The following is a 16,679-nucleotide window of genomic DNA, read 5'->3' as shown; positions in this document are numbered from 1 at the left end:
CATCGTCATTTATTTCCTCAAGATAAACTTCCGGCTCCTCAAATGGATTAACACAACGTTGCATTCTCTTTAGTTTCCTCTGGTCTGTAACGGAGACTTTAATTTAACGCGCCATTTCAACCAAAGGTTTGTAATGCGCTTCCTAACCAGAAGCTCCAAAGCGTCCGGTCCATAACACTTCAACACGCTGTCAGCTCCCGGTCAGAAAGACACATTTAGTTCAGAGACCATGAGATGATATTCAGAAAGGATTGTTTTTAATTAATTGATTTCAGTTGCCTCTGAGACTAAATCTTTGCGTAAAGTCTATAATGTATATATATTACAGCCCTACCATTATTTATTTATGCTACGGGTGCCCAAGTCTAGTTTTCCAGAGATACCATTCTGCAACTTTAGATGTGTTTCTTCTCTGAAACACCTGGATCATTGACTCATAATAAGACTGAGTTGCTGCTAATGAGGAAAGTCAACCTTTTGTCTGGGGTGTGTTTTAGCAGGGATGCACTCCTGATCAGTACCGTCAATGTGGCCCGTTGAGGGGGGCCAATATGCTGAAGTGGCCCTCGGTGAAATTGAGTTTGACACCCCTGGTATAGTCCATGATTGATGATGATGAAAAAGTCACATGTACTGCCATACATGTACTGTGAGACACCTCACCCGCCTTTCCAGTGGTGCTAATTGAGTATCAACTTACTACAATAGTACACTAAACTTTACACTCTTCATCCCAAAACACATGCAACATACGTAGCACGATGTGTCATAAGCGGCACCCCTTGCTAGCGGTGTCAATTGAGTAGTAACCTTGGTTTTCCATTTTCAGAGGCACCAGTGGCCTGGAAAACTCGTTTCAGTCAGACTGCACCAGGGAGGCTGTGGCTACTATCCAGTAGCTTGCCACCATCAGTGTGAATGTGTGTGTGAATGTAGTGTGAAGCTCTTTGCTGTCCTCTGGCCTTGATAAAGTGAAATGCAATTTTAGAGAGACCATTTTCTTTAAATACTAAAGTCAGAATTTTGTCTGCTGGAGTCCTGGATAAGTTGAAGGTCCAGCAAATGTCAAAGGAGTCTGTAAAATCTCCAAGCGAAACACCTGATGCCCACAGTTATAGCCTCCCTAAAGAATGAGCTGTGTGATGATTTTATGCTATGTTTCATTTCATACTGTATGTTATTGTCTACTTAGTTGTTAGCGTTGGGAGTGCAGGGGTTTGTGGAAAAGAATTTCCCCTTGGGGAGAATAAAGTCTAGAAGTCTGAAAAGTCTAAGTCTAAAGATAATAATGTCTTTGGACTCTGCTCTGTTGAAAGAAACCCTCCTCTAGATACCGTCAAACTCTTCTTTGGGTGTTTCCTCTGCCCAGGCAGTGCCACAGTGGAGCGTGAAGGGCTCTCCGCCACCCTGGTGAAGGACATGAGGAACTACTTCCAAATCAGCCCGGAGTACTTCTCCATGCTGCTTGTGGGTAAAGATGGCAACGTGAAGTCCTGGTACCCCTCACCCATGTGGTCCATGGCTATCATCTACGACCTGGTGGACTCCATGCAGCTTCGCAGGCAGGAGATGGCCATCCAGCAGTCGCTCGGCATGCGCTGCCCGGAAGACGAGTACGGCGGATACGGCTACCATCAACACGGTTACCAGGAAGGCTATCACCAGGGTTACGGATATTAAGCCCATTAACGACAATCGTGTTAACTGGTCCTCTGATATCCTGTCATGAAGTTTTATAGCCATCCTCCACATGGTAGTCAGGGATGTAGTCTTTTGAAATATTTTGTAGCACTTAAAGGAAACTCCTGAGCTCCCTTCATGTACAGCACATCGTACCACGAGGTGCAGGTCGTGGGCTTTTATCCAGTCACAGGTTGGAGTTTTTTTGTATTTGTTACTTTCCAGCATCAAGCGTGTATAACCACCTACCACCTTTACTTGCTTTGTCGAATTTACATTTTCACATTTTCAGGACAAATCTATTTTTTTTTGTAGATAATGAGCTTGAATATGTATTTATTGGAAATCTGTGGCATCTAAAGTGCAATTACCGACCTTTGTTCAGATCTGTTACATTATTTCCCTTCTGTAAAGTCTACGTTGCTCTACAATGTTCCTATTTATATCATGCTAGCAAATATGATGAATAAAAATGTTTTTACTACTGGTGCAGTAAACTGAATGACTTTTAGAAAACATGTTTTTACTCACACACAAGGATCATCTGGTATTCACCATCACTAACTGTGTGTCCGTTGACCATATAATTGCACAAATTGGAATTAAGAAAATAAATTTGTTTAATGTAAACATGTCAAGATGTGCGAATTGACCTCAAGACGAAACCGGATGACCTTGTTGAGGATGCTGCCTGAAGCTGGAAAGAGAGCTTCATTATCCACCGGCAGTGAAATGAATTTTGTACCTAACCCTGAGCATCAAAGAGGAAGCCATCTAACCATAAAAAAACAGATTTAAGAAAAGCCTCAATCTTGTGTCCTGTGATCTGACGAAACTCAAATGACAACAAATTGTTTGGCCATAATGACCAGAGGTAGCAATCCCAACTGCAAAGTAGAGGGCAGGAAAAGGGTTTGTGGACGTTCTGGAAGCAGGAAGCCACCATGTTTAGCTGAGTCATTTACTGCCTGGTTGAGAGCAACTTGGTTTAAAAGTTGGTTTTTTAATGTAAAAGTAGCATCCTAACTGATTTATATCGCTTCAGTAATATGAATATTGAGCAGAGAAGGTTAGAAAAACAACTGAACTCTTTATGCATCAAAAGAGCAATTGAAGGACATGAAACTTAATCATTTAGTGACTGTAATTTTAGCTCACAATTTACAAAGTGATGAATCGTGGTCATGAATTACTGAAGCTTTTCTGGGTGAGCTGTGTAGCAATGTCTTAAATAGTACCTCCCCCTGCTGGCTTGATTTGGTAAGGCGCAAAAGGGAAAATCTGAAAGCTGTGAGCCAATTAAAATGTTTAAAATAATTTATCTAATTATGAACTGTGGTCGAGAAGATTGTTTAGTTTGTTCTTCAAACATAAAACTGATTATTTTTTCTTTAGAAAAATAATTAACACAAAAATGCCCACTGTGCTTCAGTAAGTTTCTTTTAATAGAAAAAAGTCATTTCACAATAAACGGCGGACATATTTCAAAGGCATCAACAATGTTAAGAAAAAGATGCATTTTACGGAATTTCACAATTTAATCCACCAAATGAACATTAATGATCAAGCTGCAGCAGATTTGAAGCAGATTCGTTCAATGCTCTCAGATCAGACGTACCATTAAATATACATGAAATGTAAACGTGGAGGTCTGCTCCACATATTCGCATACAGAGATTTGATGAACCGAAACGCTTTTGCTTCATGTTCCTGTTCCCAATTCTTGGGAACAGTAAAGTTTTTGTGCTTTTATTGATAAACGAGCTCTTTTTTCGTCCAACTTGTCACCGATAGCATTTTCTGATGTCTGTATTGATAAAGATTCACTCGCCTCAGCATAACAAATACAGGAAACAAAGTGAAATTGGCAGCTTGTCCTTAATTTCTAATTAAACTGCCAATGAATTTGAACATTTGGGCACTCACAGCACAACAAAATAGAATTTCCTAATAAATAGTTGATTCTTAATCATATAGTCACATCGCGGGAACAGAAAGGGGCCCCATCCTGACGCAGTAGAAATCCAAATTCCACACCTTTGATCCCAATATACACGCTGATTATTCAGAAGATTCAAGACAGAAAATGTAAAAAGTGGGGCAAACTTGATGTTCCACCAAGTCTCCTTCAGTTCTTCACATTTAGACCCACAAAACGCATGGTTTCATTAGGCCGGCAAACAAAGCAAGATGGCCATCTGATGAAAAATATAAAACTTCCTGTTTTTGGCTTCCCTTTTTTTCCCTTTTTACGATTCCCTACAGAGCCACCAATGACTCGACTCAGCATGGACTGATTAAAACCTACGATGTACATTGCAGGATAAAACCAGAGATTATCAAATAACCTTTCCATATGTCAAAAGTCCAAAGTCTTATAGGATCCCAATCCCAGCTCAAGATTGGCTCAACAGCTGGAGGCATTACAGGATTATTTACACAGAAAAACTCTTAACGATCCTTAAGTGCTGTCCGATTTTTTTTTTTAATTGTCACTCCTCTGTCACAACACAAACAGCAGCATTCATGCACAAGCAGGCACGTTTCAGAATGTGAATTAGAACCTTGCCTTCAGCGCCGTTTCTCACCGTTATTCAGTTCAAATGCCGGGTGACGAGGTTCAGACTTCAGCTTTAGCAGTGGTTTATCCTCTGAACTCGGGATTTTTACAGAGAGTCTTCGTCAGACTCGCTGTCTGTGTTGGTTTTGGTGAGGAGCTCCAGCTCCTCGCCGTCCTACAGCAGCAGGAACACACAGAGGACAGGATGTGTTTAGACAAGCATCCCACTGGATCCACACGCCGTAAACTATGCAGCGGTTTCCCTGATGAATCATTTCAAAAACTTTTACCCTTTTAATCTGACTTATTCTGTACAGTTCAGTGCGAAAACTATTGAGGGAAAAGGAAAAAAAATAACTAAATTGGGACTCTGTCTCTTTAAGAAGTCCCTGCTCTTTCTGAAGCCTTCAGGAAGTCATGACAACATGGCTCCTCTATTAACCCTTTAACAAAGTTTTACCATTAAAAACAAGTGTCTAAAACATGTTGGTAAAGGTGTAAAACTTTCTTCTCTGTATGTTTTAGACCTTTCTCCTGGCTAATTGCTCAGACTCCATTCAGTTGTGAAATGCTTTAGCTCACAGTGTTTGAGCGTGCCGCTGCCTGCTGACCTGAGCCGAGCCGCTTACCCCTCTGGACCTCTCGAACACCTCTCCGTTGATGACCCGCAGCTTCTCCTGCTGCAGGCTGTACTCGGGGTCCCTGGGCCGGCTGGCGTTGTAGATGAAGATGGACAGCAGGACCATGGGCGCCTGCAGGAAGAAGTCCAGCGACGGCCGGAAGTCGAACAGGAAGAGGGAGAAGCCGGTGACCAGAACGGTGGTGATCTGCCCCGTCAGCACGTGGAACATGTTGTCTCTGAACTTCAGGATGAAGGCGACAGACAAGCCCAGAGCGGCTGAGAGAGGAAGAGGAATAATTATTTTATATTTTTCCATTTAAGAAAAAGCCATGAAGCTAAACTAAACTAATAATGGTCAATTAATTTACAGAACTTTATTTTTGGTTAAATATAAACTGATGAAATTTCGTACAACTGACATAACAATAACTGTTTTCTATTTGTTCACACTCCTGTCAGTCTCACAATTTAAACAGAATCTCAAGAATGGAAAAATTGGTTTCTGAAATAAAAATAGCTTCTGAATCGAAAATTGTTTCTGAATTAAAACTTCAGTTGAATTGTGACCCTAAGAATCAGAATTGAATCTGTAGACACTGGCAGGTCAGTATCTCTGCTCGTTGGCGCTGCAGCAGTAGCAGCACCGCCCATCAGTCCTCACCAGTGACCAGCACCAGGGCCAGGGAGTAGACGTTGTGTCCATGGAGGAGGCCACAGTGGATGGTGAGTCCTCTCGCCTCGCTGCTGAGCCCCAGAGTCAGAGCGTTGAACACCACACCAAACACATACCTGCAGACAGCAGGCGGCCCGGTGAGACCACCACAACACACACCATAACACACACCGTGTTCCTGCTGCTTCAGCGTTTCCTCACAGTTTGCTGTTCTGAATGAAGATGCTCTCTGTCAGCTGGTCTCCCTCTTTCAGGATCTTCTCGTTGTAGATGTTGGCCATGGCGGAAATGAAGCACTGCAGCAGCAGCAGGACGTGACCCACGCCCAGCGACTGAAGCTTCTCCACCACCCGCTCCTTCCAGGCCTGACCGGGCAGAGACGACGTCCACGACTCGGAGGCGCTGCCGGACAACCAACAAACACTCTCACCACAGGAGTACGAGCTCTGGAGACGGCAGCCCAGGCTCTGTCGGGTCTTTTGTCAGTCAAGAAATGATCCATGTACTGGTCAATCTATGACGGCTGCCAGAGTCTCCCTCAGAACACCTGCTAAGCCCGGTGGTGGGGGCTCTTGAGGTTTTTGTGTTAAAAAAAAATGTTAAAAGTTACAAAATTCTGAGTCACATAAGGAAGAATTGTAATTTTGAAATAGTGTGTGAAGCCAACAGGCAGATGCAGGGACGTTGCAGTTGGTGTGTCAACTATAAAACCAGCCTAATGTGTCTTTACTGTCGATGTTCCTGGTGTGTAAAAACTCCTATTTAAAATAAACAAATGCCTCGCGGGGGGGGCAAGTAAAGCCTGGTGGCCCTCCAGAGTGAAGTTACCTGCTGTTTTTCATCTGCTCCAGGAGCTGTGTGTAGAGGATGCAGGAATTGGACGGGGTGGAGAGCGGGTTTGAGTGAAGGCCTGGCACTGCTATGGAGTTCTGGCTGCCCCCTGATTCTGTTGTCAAGGAGGCGATGGCCAGGAAGAGGATAACTAAAGAAGCCCACTGAACCCAGGACAGGCGTCTCCTGAAGGAAAAACCAAACATGTCCGTCTGATGCTGAAGCTGTCCATCATAATGGTTTAATTACACTGGAACGACAGCTGGTCAGTCTGAAGATGCTCAACACAAGACTAAGAAAAATCTATAGCACCCTTCATGCTGCAGACTGGTGAGATCAGGCTTCACTAGCTCTAATTTAAGACTTTTTAAGACCTTTTTAAGGCTGTTATGAATGGAATTTAATACCTGTATTGTGACAGAAATGTGCAAAAGAAAATATCAGATAATTTTCTAGGGAGCTTTAGCCACACCAGGGCACCAAAACTGTGTCGTTTCTGGATAAAGTTGCCCTTATATACAATAGACACAAATAATCTAGCAAGCTAGCTACAGGGTATCTGCAGGTTCAGTCAAATTTAAGACTTTTTAAAACCTTTTTAGTCCCACCTTGAAATTTAAGACAGAAAAAACTATAAATATAAGGGATGATTGGGAGATTCTGCTGTATTACAATCGTACTACTAAAAACAGACATTTCTGGGGTTTGTGGCTCTTGGCAGCAGATTTGTCTTTTTCGTGCTGCATATGGCTCCATAGCCTTATCCCCATAGTGCCTGGCTGAAAAGTTATTTTTCTTTTGTGCAGAATGTGCCTAACCACATATGGGGATGTGAACAGAACTGAGCGAGTGGTAAAAATGAATGTCATCCAGTCAAACGGTGATAAAGCTGCAAATACGCATGACAGGCGCAAAACAGCTAGCTAGCTATAAATGGTATGTTAGCAACTACTTTTGCCTGACAACTTACATTTTTTAATGAATTTAGGAGGTTTTGAAGGCCGTAAATTTAGACACATGAATTTAAGACTTTTTAAGGCTATGCAGACACCTTGTATAGGTCACCAATAGTGCATGAATGCAAGAATGCCTTTTGTCTCTGCATTAATAGCCACATCTCAGGGTAGGAACAAACAGGGAAATGCTGAGTTGAGCCACTTACTTTAAAACAAGTCTAAAGAGAACAGCTGTGGTCAGGATGACAAAGTTGGAGAACAGCACTGCCATGGCCTGGAACAACAAGAGCAACAGCAGAGTCAGAAAATGAAAAATCAACACCTTTAGAGAGAAAAGAATGAAGGATTGAGGTCTGACATACAGGAGGAACTCTGGCTTTACTCCACAAATAATCACATTGAATACCTGAGAAAAGGTTCCTTGGCCTCTATAATGCCGTTTGTTCACTAATGTTCTCTAAAAAACCTCAGAGTTCAGAAACAGAACAGCTGGATTTACAGAGATTAAAACATACACAACTGGGTTTACATAGAGGCCAATTGGATGAAATTCATTTTATTTTGGGACGTTGGAGTAAAAGGGGACTGGCTAAAAAGAGACATCAGACTTTAAAGATTTTTATTGTAGAAAAGCAATATATTGTTTTCTTTCCTTAAAGCTCAACAACTCAAATAAAATACACAAAATAAAATTAAAAGATAAAATACACAAAATAAAACAAAACAAAATAAAATAAAATACACACAGTAAAAAAAATAAAATAAAATTGGGAAGGCACGGTGTGCTGGGCCAGACATTAGAAAGGGCTTACATGGGCAGTAGCTCAGGGCGATGTGTTCTTGGGGGCACCAAACACTTTTTAAATTTTTGTTTAAATGAATATGTGTTTTGTATTGTACTTTATAACTTTATATAAAAGTTGTAGAACCATATCAAATGATTCTACAACCATTTGAATTTTAGTCAAAGTCTGGGAATTTTACAAATATAAACAATCCTTAAGTATTTGAAAATTAAGAAGTTAAAGTAATTTTTTTAGGATTATATGGAGCTACTGTTCAGGGGACATATTAAACCAACCATGCATTAGTTCATGTATAGAATTACGTATTGTTGTGCTGTCATTTTTAATAGTAGACAAATTTGCTTATGGGGCACCAAAAGTGGCTCTCGCCCAGGGCCCCACATCCCGGTAAGTCCGGCCCTGAGAGTGTGTGTTGAGGTCAGATAAGGCCCTGAGAGTGTGTGATGAGGATCCTGATCTGACCGTTTACCCACCGGCTGCAGGTAGGTCATCACATAGAAGATGATGAGGTTGTCCAGAAAGTAGAGGAACGCCGGAACGGCCCACTTCAGGGAGATCAGGAAGGAGGAGCTGGAGGCGCAGCCCAGTTCCCTGCATGATCGTCCCTCTGAGGACACACACACAAACGCACACAGGCAGGCACGCACGCACGCACACATACATGCAGTAAAAATTCTATGAATTTTATATATTTATATTTTTAAAATGCAACATTTTTACTGCAACATTTTTACTTTTAACTTGAGCTGCACCTATATTTTTAAAATATTGGGACGTATATTTTTAAAAAGCTCAAATTGTTAGTAATGCTTCCAATCCATAAGCACAGATCTATTCAGTAAAATTCTATGCTTTGTGGTCTGAGTGACATCATACTTTATAGTTATTTATTTCACATTATATCTGTCCATCTTAAACTCTTCATTGCACTGACTGAACAAATTACAGTTGTGATGTTTTTTCATATGTGACTTGTAAAGCGTTTGGTGTATTTCAGTGTACTGTACTGGTGCAAAGTTATCAAATAAATTTGTAATTCAGTACATTTATGTGTGCTTACAAAAAAAATGAGTCAATACAGCGATGTTTGTCTGTATTGGATCGGTATCAGCTGATACTAAACTTCAGTTATCGGTATCGGAAGTGAAAAAAGTGGATTGGTGCGTCCCTACTGACTCAAACAACAATAATAATCTTCATATTTGCCTATCTGATTCCATTTCTTTAAAGAACAAACAAGCAAAATGTAATAAGAACTCGCCTGGTCGCTAATAATTAGCTGACTGAAAACATGGTGAGTTTTAGGCTGTTATCTGTTCTCAGACACAGAAATCTGCTGAAAGTGTCTCCATAAGCAGAATCAAGCCAGACAGACTGGAATAAACTGATGAACTGAAACATGATAAAAACATGCCAAACCCTCACAATGAGTCTATGAGATATGTGACGGAGATGATGAGTCAAACAAATGTCAGAGTGTCAAAATGTTCTGGACTTGAAATGGAGCACAAAAGTAGAAACAACTCCTATAAAACTTATATAATTAGAGTCAAAGTGACACTCATCAGATGTGTCAGGTGACAAGAAGAGTGAACAGCGAGACTGGTGATAAAAATGGCAGGAAAACCCACACACACAGCAGAAAAGCAGCAGAAAATGTCTTAATTTATGAATCTCTGGCAGATTCTTTCACTCATTATTGTGGCTTTTTGTACACAGAAGAAATTTTGATGATTCCGTCCCGAAGCAAGAGAAGTTTGGTTTGATTTAACTTTCGACAGTTAGAAGAAAGCAGTGTGTGTCTTTTTATTCAGCGAATGTAAACTTCTGTTCTCCACTGTAAATACTGAAGATGCACCAATCCACTCTTTACACTTTCCATACCAATACCTGAGGTTAAGTATCGGTTGATACCGATCTGATACATATCGATATTACTGAATTGATTACTCAAATTGTTGTTTCAAAATATTTCTATTTTTAAACAAAATGTTTTTTGATTTTTTTTTAACATTGTCACTGATACTCCATTTGGAATTTTTTTCAATATCTGGACCAATACAAATATGGATATTGATCGGTGCATTTCTAGTAAATATGACAGTGATGTTTTTACCTCTGACTATCACTCTGACTGACATAACCAGACAGAAGAGCAGCTTCAGAGCTTCAGCGAACAGGTTCACAGATGCAGGGAGGAAGTCATACTTGTTTTCTGAAAATAAAGTAGGAAAAAAAAAAAGCAGCAAGATGTATTACTTATGAAAGAGAGCCAATCTTTTTGTGGATACCCCTGCTGGAGACAACCGCCTAATATATTGACAGAGAGTTTATTGTCATTCAATGTTATGTTTAAAAATGTACATCCTGTCGCTCACCGGCGTTTGCTGAGAACTTGAGCAGCACGATGCGACTCGTCCCCAAGGTAACGAAGCCCAGGCCGAGAGCGAGCGTGTAGGCCGAGGAGCGGGAGCAGAGCCTGGGGCGGGGGCAGCAGCTCACCATGGCTCTGGCTGGCTGGGGCGCAGGAAGCTGCTCTGGGTTCAGCTCTTCAGACCTGTCACACAAACAATCAGGCTGCTGGATTGTGACTGCAACACTGAAGATAAAATTCAACTGGTCACAACTTGTCAGAGCAGCTGGAACAAATGAGAGAGGGATTATGTGGTGATAGGGCTAGATGGTATGGCTAAAGAACTCATCAAGACATGAGAGTTTCATATCAGTCGATATCAATAATTACTGAGTTTTTTTGTTTTAAATAACTGAAACACTGCCAGATTGGTGGTTCTTAACCAGACAGTTCATGGGACCATGGCAAGTCTTTGGAGTCCAGTCTTTGAAGAAACTTGGATGAGTTACAACAACATTTAATTTCCTTCCGAGTTTAACAAAGCATCTTTTTAATTTAATTCGATTGAATTGAACTGATGTCACACAATGTCATGACATTTGCTTAAGACAAACTTTTAGGCCTGCTATTTATCAACATTACATTATTGTAAGGGCCTCAAATGGCCCCCACCCCACACTGTGGACACCCCTGGTTGAAGACCCAAGACTACACAGTCAACTTTAGCTTTGAGCTTTTTGACAGAGACAGGTAGCCATTCTCAATCTACATTTAAAGCCAACAAATCTATGAAAGAATAATCACATTTAATAGAATTTTACAAAAACAGCTTTAACATAATTAAGGGAATAACGCCCATCTAATCATGCAAAACTGAAATAATAGTGGGCGTTTTTCTGTTCTCTCCTTTCTCTTTGTACCAGCTGCTCATCGTTTAGTTAGCATTAACATAGCATGGCAACAGCTGTGGTTCTATATTAAAATAAAGTAATATTTTCTGTAGCAGTTAAACCAGTACGAACTGAAAGATGTCTCCGTTTTTACAGCGACGTACCACTTATTGCTGCTTTTATCCAAAGCATAGCTGAAGCTTCTTATTCCGTCAACACAAACCGACGACTTCCTTGTTAGGAATCGTACGCGTTCACGACGCAGCTGGCGCGGTGACGTCATGCAGCGAGGACTCACGCGCTGCCGAACGTAGCCATTCGTAGGAACTCTTCTCAGATACGCTTTGCTGCATTTGATGGAACTGAGTTAGGAATAACATTGAATATATTCATCATAACGACATTTTTCTGATGGAAACCCCAGTGGATTTGCTTTTACTCTAAAACATAACTTGCTAATTTGAACATTCACAAATATTGATTATAGTTATTTACTTAACTGCATTTCATTTATGCTACGGCTCTTTATTTTAATGGCCAAAACGACTTAGAATTCAGTAGTGTTTTTAAATACAAAGATGATTAAATAAAAGCTGTTTTAAAAAAATACATCTTTATGTAATTTTACGGTTTAAGTCACACAATATTTGAAACATGTACTTATTTACATGTTTTATAAACATACCTTTTGTCTCTATCAAGAGGGTGCTGAAAAAATATAGACATTTTATACTCTCCGTTACGTCTTCTGGTTGCCGTTAAGCTAACTTTGCTCCAACAGTTAAACCGGAAATTGCCCCTTCAAACTAAAAGCACCACGAATCAAACAGGAAGTTACCCATAGTTAAAACTAATTAAGAGGTGAAATAGGTAAGGACCTTCTAAATTATTAGTGCATTTCATTTATACATCGTTTTCAGCCTTTTGTCCACATACTTCCCAGGTGCTGCAAAATGTTCTTATGTTTAATTTTGACCTGTTGTCATGCTGAATCCACTGTCAGATTTACATGTTACAATATTCATTTCCACTGTTCATTTCAATGTTTAAATTTGTTCATTCGAACAAATGACAACCATGATTATGATGGGTTGTTTTTTTGTTTTGTTTTTTAATTAAGAATGCTTTGGAAATGTGTATTTTAGACTTTCAGCAGTATTACTAGTTCCACTGGCAGATTATTTCACTTATAACAAGATATAACAAGATCTGCCAGTGGAACTAGTACTTTTTCATCAATATTAAGGATTTAAAAGAAGCCCATATGGCTTGTTGAAAAGTTACTTATTAGTTTGGTTTGTCTTATTTCAAGAGTACTAAGATATTTGCACCAGAAACTACAGAAATACTCTGTAATATTTTGTGCTTTTGCAGTGATCTGCCTTAGTCGTTGAGGAAAACATACTTTGAGAGCTGTTTCATATTTATTTGTATGAATAGGCACAGTCAGAGTTGATTCGGTTGTTTATTTCCCAGAAGACCAATCCACGTGAGTGTTTCATGGCTCCACGTTTCCACCAAATGTCCCAGTGTAGATTTACAGCATGTGTATTTTTGCATGGCTGACTTTCCAGGGACATTCTGAGGTCAGATAAATACTTCAGCACTTATTCCTACGAGACGTTTTCAGTAAAGATGGGACTGGGTACAACCTCAGGGATGACTCAAGATAAAGGACATATGACTTCAATTACAAGACCAAGAAAGAAAAAACAAAAATACACTGAGGCACAGTTCATTGCCCCGGTACATACTGTTTGGAAACAGACACGTGTGTGTATCAGTGACAGATAACACACACAACGCAGCTCTCTGTCAGATCACAGTCTTGTGGAACCGAGCAGCATTTCACCTGGAGGATTGATCCCAGACATGAAGCTCTGTCCTGGGATAGGAGCTCACCGTCTCCTGCCCGTCCTGGTTCTCCTGGCAGCGCTGGTCATTAAAGCGGACCTGCAGAGATCCAAGGAGAGACGCTACTACATCGCTGCTGTGGAGATCAACTGGAATTATTCTGGCAATGATACAAACAGGTTGGCAAGAAATGTATATGAAACAGCAAGAATGGTGTCTCTTTGCTTGTTTGTCTGGATGATAGTTGTGTGTTAAGTGTGTAAACAAAACTGTTAATATAGTTTACATTAACTATAAACCGTTTATTTAGTTTTTTACTGAAACAGCTCAATTCGTCTTTGTTTCTTTCAGCACTTTTAATCATTTTTTTTCTTTGTTCGTTTGGAACAAACGTTACATTATGCCAGTGTTTTATGACCACAGTAGGTAGAGAAAAAGAGAGGAGTACATTTCCTCTGAAAAATATCCAAAAATGTCAGGAAAAAAAACAAACAAAAATTTTTGAGTTTGAAAAGTGACACATTTTTTCTAGAAAAAAATTTTGAAATTTCAAAAGTCGAAAAATTTAGAGCTTTGAAACTCTTTTTGGCTTGTGGAAGACAGAAATGTCCAAAATGTTTCCCCTCAAAATTTCTGAGTTTTTCTTTGTCTTTTTTTTTTTTTAAATAGAAAATTGTCAACATTTCACAATTAGAAATGTTCTTGTTCTTTTCCTGAGGATTTTTGAGACTACTCCCGAAATTTCAGAATTATTTGGCTGAAATTTACTCTTATTTTTTCTATATCTACGATGGCCCTAATATTCCATTGTATTACACAAACTTATCAGTTACCATTCCATTTTATTACACAAACTTATCAGTTACCATCTAAGTTTTGATTTAAAAAAAAAGTTATTTTGTGTCAAACATATCCAGGAACAAAGGGAAAAATAAAGTAGTGCGGTTTACATTTCTGCAGTTTTGCAAATCATTTGGTAATTTCAAGGCATTAAAGCACAAATGGGAGAGGAAGATAATGTTGCAAATCAGACATATAATATAATTATGTATGCATAAAGTTAGTTTCAGGAAGTACCTCCAACTTCAGCTGTGTAATCGCCAACATAAGTGTAATTTCCTGTTAGCACAATGTGTAGTGATACACGAGGAACTGACCTCTAAGTAAATTGTAGTAATTTGGTAATGACCAAATTTATAACCACATAATAATTTGGTACATAAGTTCTAAACGCACTTATGTAACTAGCACTTATTTAGCACAATAAATATTGTAGACCCAATATCTAATTGCTGGATTTTTACTGTCAAACTATAACACCACTGTCATAGAATATACAAGTCAAACGTAACATGGATGATGTTGATGTTCAGGATAGTATATTAGACGAGTATTGAATATTTCAAATGCCTGTGAAAGGAAAGTTATTTAACTAAAAAAAAGGAAAGCACAGAAACACAACCTACATCTGTAAAGTTGAATTTGCCCAAGTGACTTCCTGAACAATATGCTTCAGACAAAGTGGAGATGTTTGACCAAAACCCACATACGATCTTCAAGATTTCAGCTAAAAGTGATTCCGCAGGCCGTTGACTGTTCAACCAAATCACACACATGCTTTACTTGTGTGAAACCATACAGTAATTTTGCATATGGTGTCACATGACCGTCATCACAGCCTGTCTTGACCACACAGATCTTAAATACTAACTCATTTCCTTTACTTTTGAGGCGGAGTTGTTTGTTTTTACCATGACTAGACGAGGAGATTCCCGTCCTGCTGGCTTGCTGATTGATGTTTTGTATTTTCCCACCATTCCTCAGGCAGGATCCCACCTACAAGAAAGTGGTTTTTCGGGAATATGACGAAACCTTCAGCCGGGCTAAGACTCATCCGCCCTGGTTAGGTGAGTGCGGTTGGAGGTAAACAAGCCAATGGCCCGGCTCTGATCATGTAGAAACTCTGCCTCAAAAGTCGACTCCCACAGCAGAAATATTTTTTTTTTTTTAACAATTTTCCATAGAGGAAGGGCATCGAATCATCCTGGTACTCCTACGACCGTCTGGAACCAGGCTGGGAACAAATATTTATTTTAAAATATTGTTGGTCAAACTTAAATGTTTTAGATCATCCAATTTGTTTTATATCAGATGGAGAACATTTTCAAAAACAAGCTGAAAAAATATTTTTTCAATTATTAAAGCTGCAGTGTGTAGCCTTTATAATCTATATATAATAATATAGATTTAATAATATAGATTTATTAAATATTTGTTGAAAGTGTCTCTATGATGTGACAGTATGACATGGCGCAGATAATCTGTAAAAAGAAAAGAAAAGAAAAAAGAAGAGCTTCTCTGCCTTCACCCAGTTCTAACTACAAACAACCAATGCGAGTCAGGAGGCGGGTCTTAGCGCTGACAATCACGACTGTGTGCGTGCCTCTCACAAATGTTAGGTCTAGCTTGCATTTTAAAATAGGTTCAAAAATATGTATAAAACTTTTTCTTTTTAATAAAATGACATTCTGCAGGCTTACTTTTAAAAAAATATTTTATTATAGAAAATGTGTCTAAACTGGGGGTTTTTTTGTTGATGAACTGAGGACAAATAAAATGCTCTCTGGATTGTGAAGCTTGCAGACTCCTGGTCTGTGATGATGAAAAAAAATAAAATACAGAACTCACTTTCACACTGTTCCACCACAGTCACATATTTAATAATTACCCAGAAAGCACGAGAGGGGTCCCAAACTTGCCCCCGGTGTGTTGTCACGTTGCTTCAAATCCCAGAATGACTCCCACACAAAGTCCAAATAAAGAAACTGGATCCTGTGCCTCTCCCTGCAGGTCTGCTGGGGCCCACGCTGAGGGCCGAGGAGGGCGAGACCATTGTCGTCACTTTCAGAAACATGGCTTACGGCGCGTACAGCATCCACCCACACGGAGTGGCTTACGGGAAGCAGTCGGAGGGTGAGTGGGGCATTAACCAAGACACACAGAGACAGTGACCCAACTGAGGGGGCCAACCCTGAACGCCACACACTGGATTCGGGTCGCTCCAGGCGTCCCTGATGTTAGACCCTTCATCGCTCACGCAGCGTTGGCCAATACAGCAAACAAAACTGTTTGTCTTCTTCTAACATATTAACCAGGACAGGCAGGTTATCAAGGCAGACGGTTCTGAAGTCCAACAGGAAGAAGACCTGAAGCCTTTGGAAATCACTGTCCGCAATGTAAAAACACAAAATATTACCAAGTGTTTGTGGTCCAAGTGTGTACACTTATTTCAAGTGTACAAATGTCTTAGTTCACTTGAAATAAGACTAAACTAACTTACAAGAAACTCTTCAACAAGAAATAGGAGATTGTTATAAATCAATAATTTACGGAAGCGTATTGCTATCACGCAGGGAAAAAAAAATTTCGAGCGCTATCACGTTATAACGTGATA

General features: G+C 39.8%; 3 protein-coding genes across 3 annotated transcripts in view; 2 read left to right on the top strand and 1 right to left on the bottom strand.

Moving 5' to 3' along the window:
* Positions 1-2,164, top strand: part of ccdc80 (coiled-coil domain containing 80) — a 24,637-nt gene extending 22,473 nt beyond the window's left edge. Inside the window, exon 11 of the mRNA XM_015037106.1 lies at positions 1,370-2,164. Coding sequence (XP_014892592.1) covers positions 1,370-1,680 — 311 coding nt within the window. The 3' untranslated portion in view covers positions 1,681-2,164. The remainder of the gene's footprint in view (positions 1-1,369) is intronic.
* Positions 2,165-3,933: 1,769 nt separating this feature from the next.
* slc35a5 (solute carrier family 35 member A5) lies at positions 3,934-12,162 on the bottom strand. Its single transcript, XM_015037107.1, has 11 exons — positions 12,057-12,162; positions 11,536-11,733; positions 10,507-10,685; positions 10,245-10,343; positions 8,602-8,735; positions 7,529-7,596; positions 6,364-6,552; positions 5,737-5,937; positions 5,524-5,651; positions 4,870-5,138; positions 3,934-4,415 (listed from the first exon to the last, which is right to left on the bottom strand). The coding sequence occupies exons 1-11, from the start codon at positions 12,095-12,097 to the stop codon at positions 4,347-4,349; spliced, it is 1,575 nt and encodes a 524-aa protein (XP_014892593.1). The 5' UTR covers positions 12,098-12,162; the 3' UTR covers positions 3,934-4,346.
* Positions 12,163-13,119: 957 nt separating this feature from the next.
* The window catches only part of f5 (coagulation factor V), a 29,487-nt gene continuing 25,927 nt past the window's right edge, over positions 13,120-16,679 (top strand). Inside the window, exons 1-3 of the mRNA XM_015037105.1 lie at positions 13,120-13,404; positions 15,050-15,132; positions 16,076-16,198. Coding sequence (XP_014892591.1) covers positions 13,244-13,404; positions 15,050-15,132; positions 16,076-16,198 — 367 coding nt within the window. The 5' untranslated portion in view covers positions 13,120-13,243. The remainder of the gene's footprint in view (positions 13,405-15,049; positions 15,133-16,075; positions 16,199-16,679) is intronic.

Source organism: Poecilia latipinna, unplaced genomic scaffold, assembly GCF_001443285.1.
Source record: "Poecilia latipinna isolate Pla-1442-1.1 unplaced genomic scaffold, P_latipinna-1.0 Scaffold393, whole genome shotgun sequence".
NCBI classification, from domain to species: Eukaryota; Metazoa; Chordata; class Actinopteri; order Cyprinodontiformes; family Poeciliidae; genus Poecilia; species Poecilia latipinna.
The sequence above is the reverse complement of the archived record's forward strand: the minus strand, read 5'-3'. Positions and strand labels throughout refer to the sequence as shown.

Excerpts from the sequence above, each read along its gene's own strand:
- slc35a5 (XM_015037107.1), bottom strand. The coding sequence starts at position 12,097 with ATGTCTATATTTTTTCAGCACCCTCTTGATAGAGACAAAAG. Across the intron at positions 8,736-10,244 it reads AGTCAGAGTGATAGTCAGAG|AGGGACGATCATGCAGGGAA; the intron begins GTAAAAACATCA and ends GTGTGTCCTCAG. Across the intron at positions 5,652-5,736 it reads TTCATTCAGAACAGCAAACT|GTATGTGTTTGGTGTGGTGT; the intron begins GTGAGGAAACGC and ends TGCTGTCTGCAG.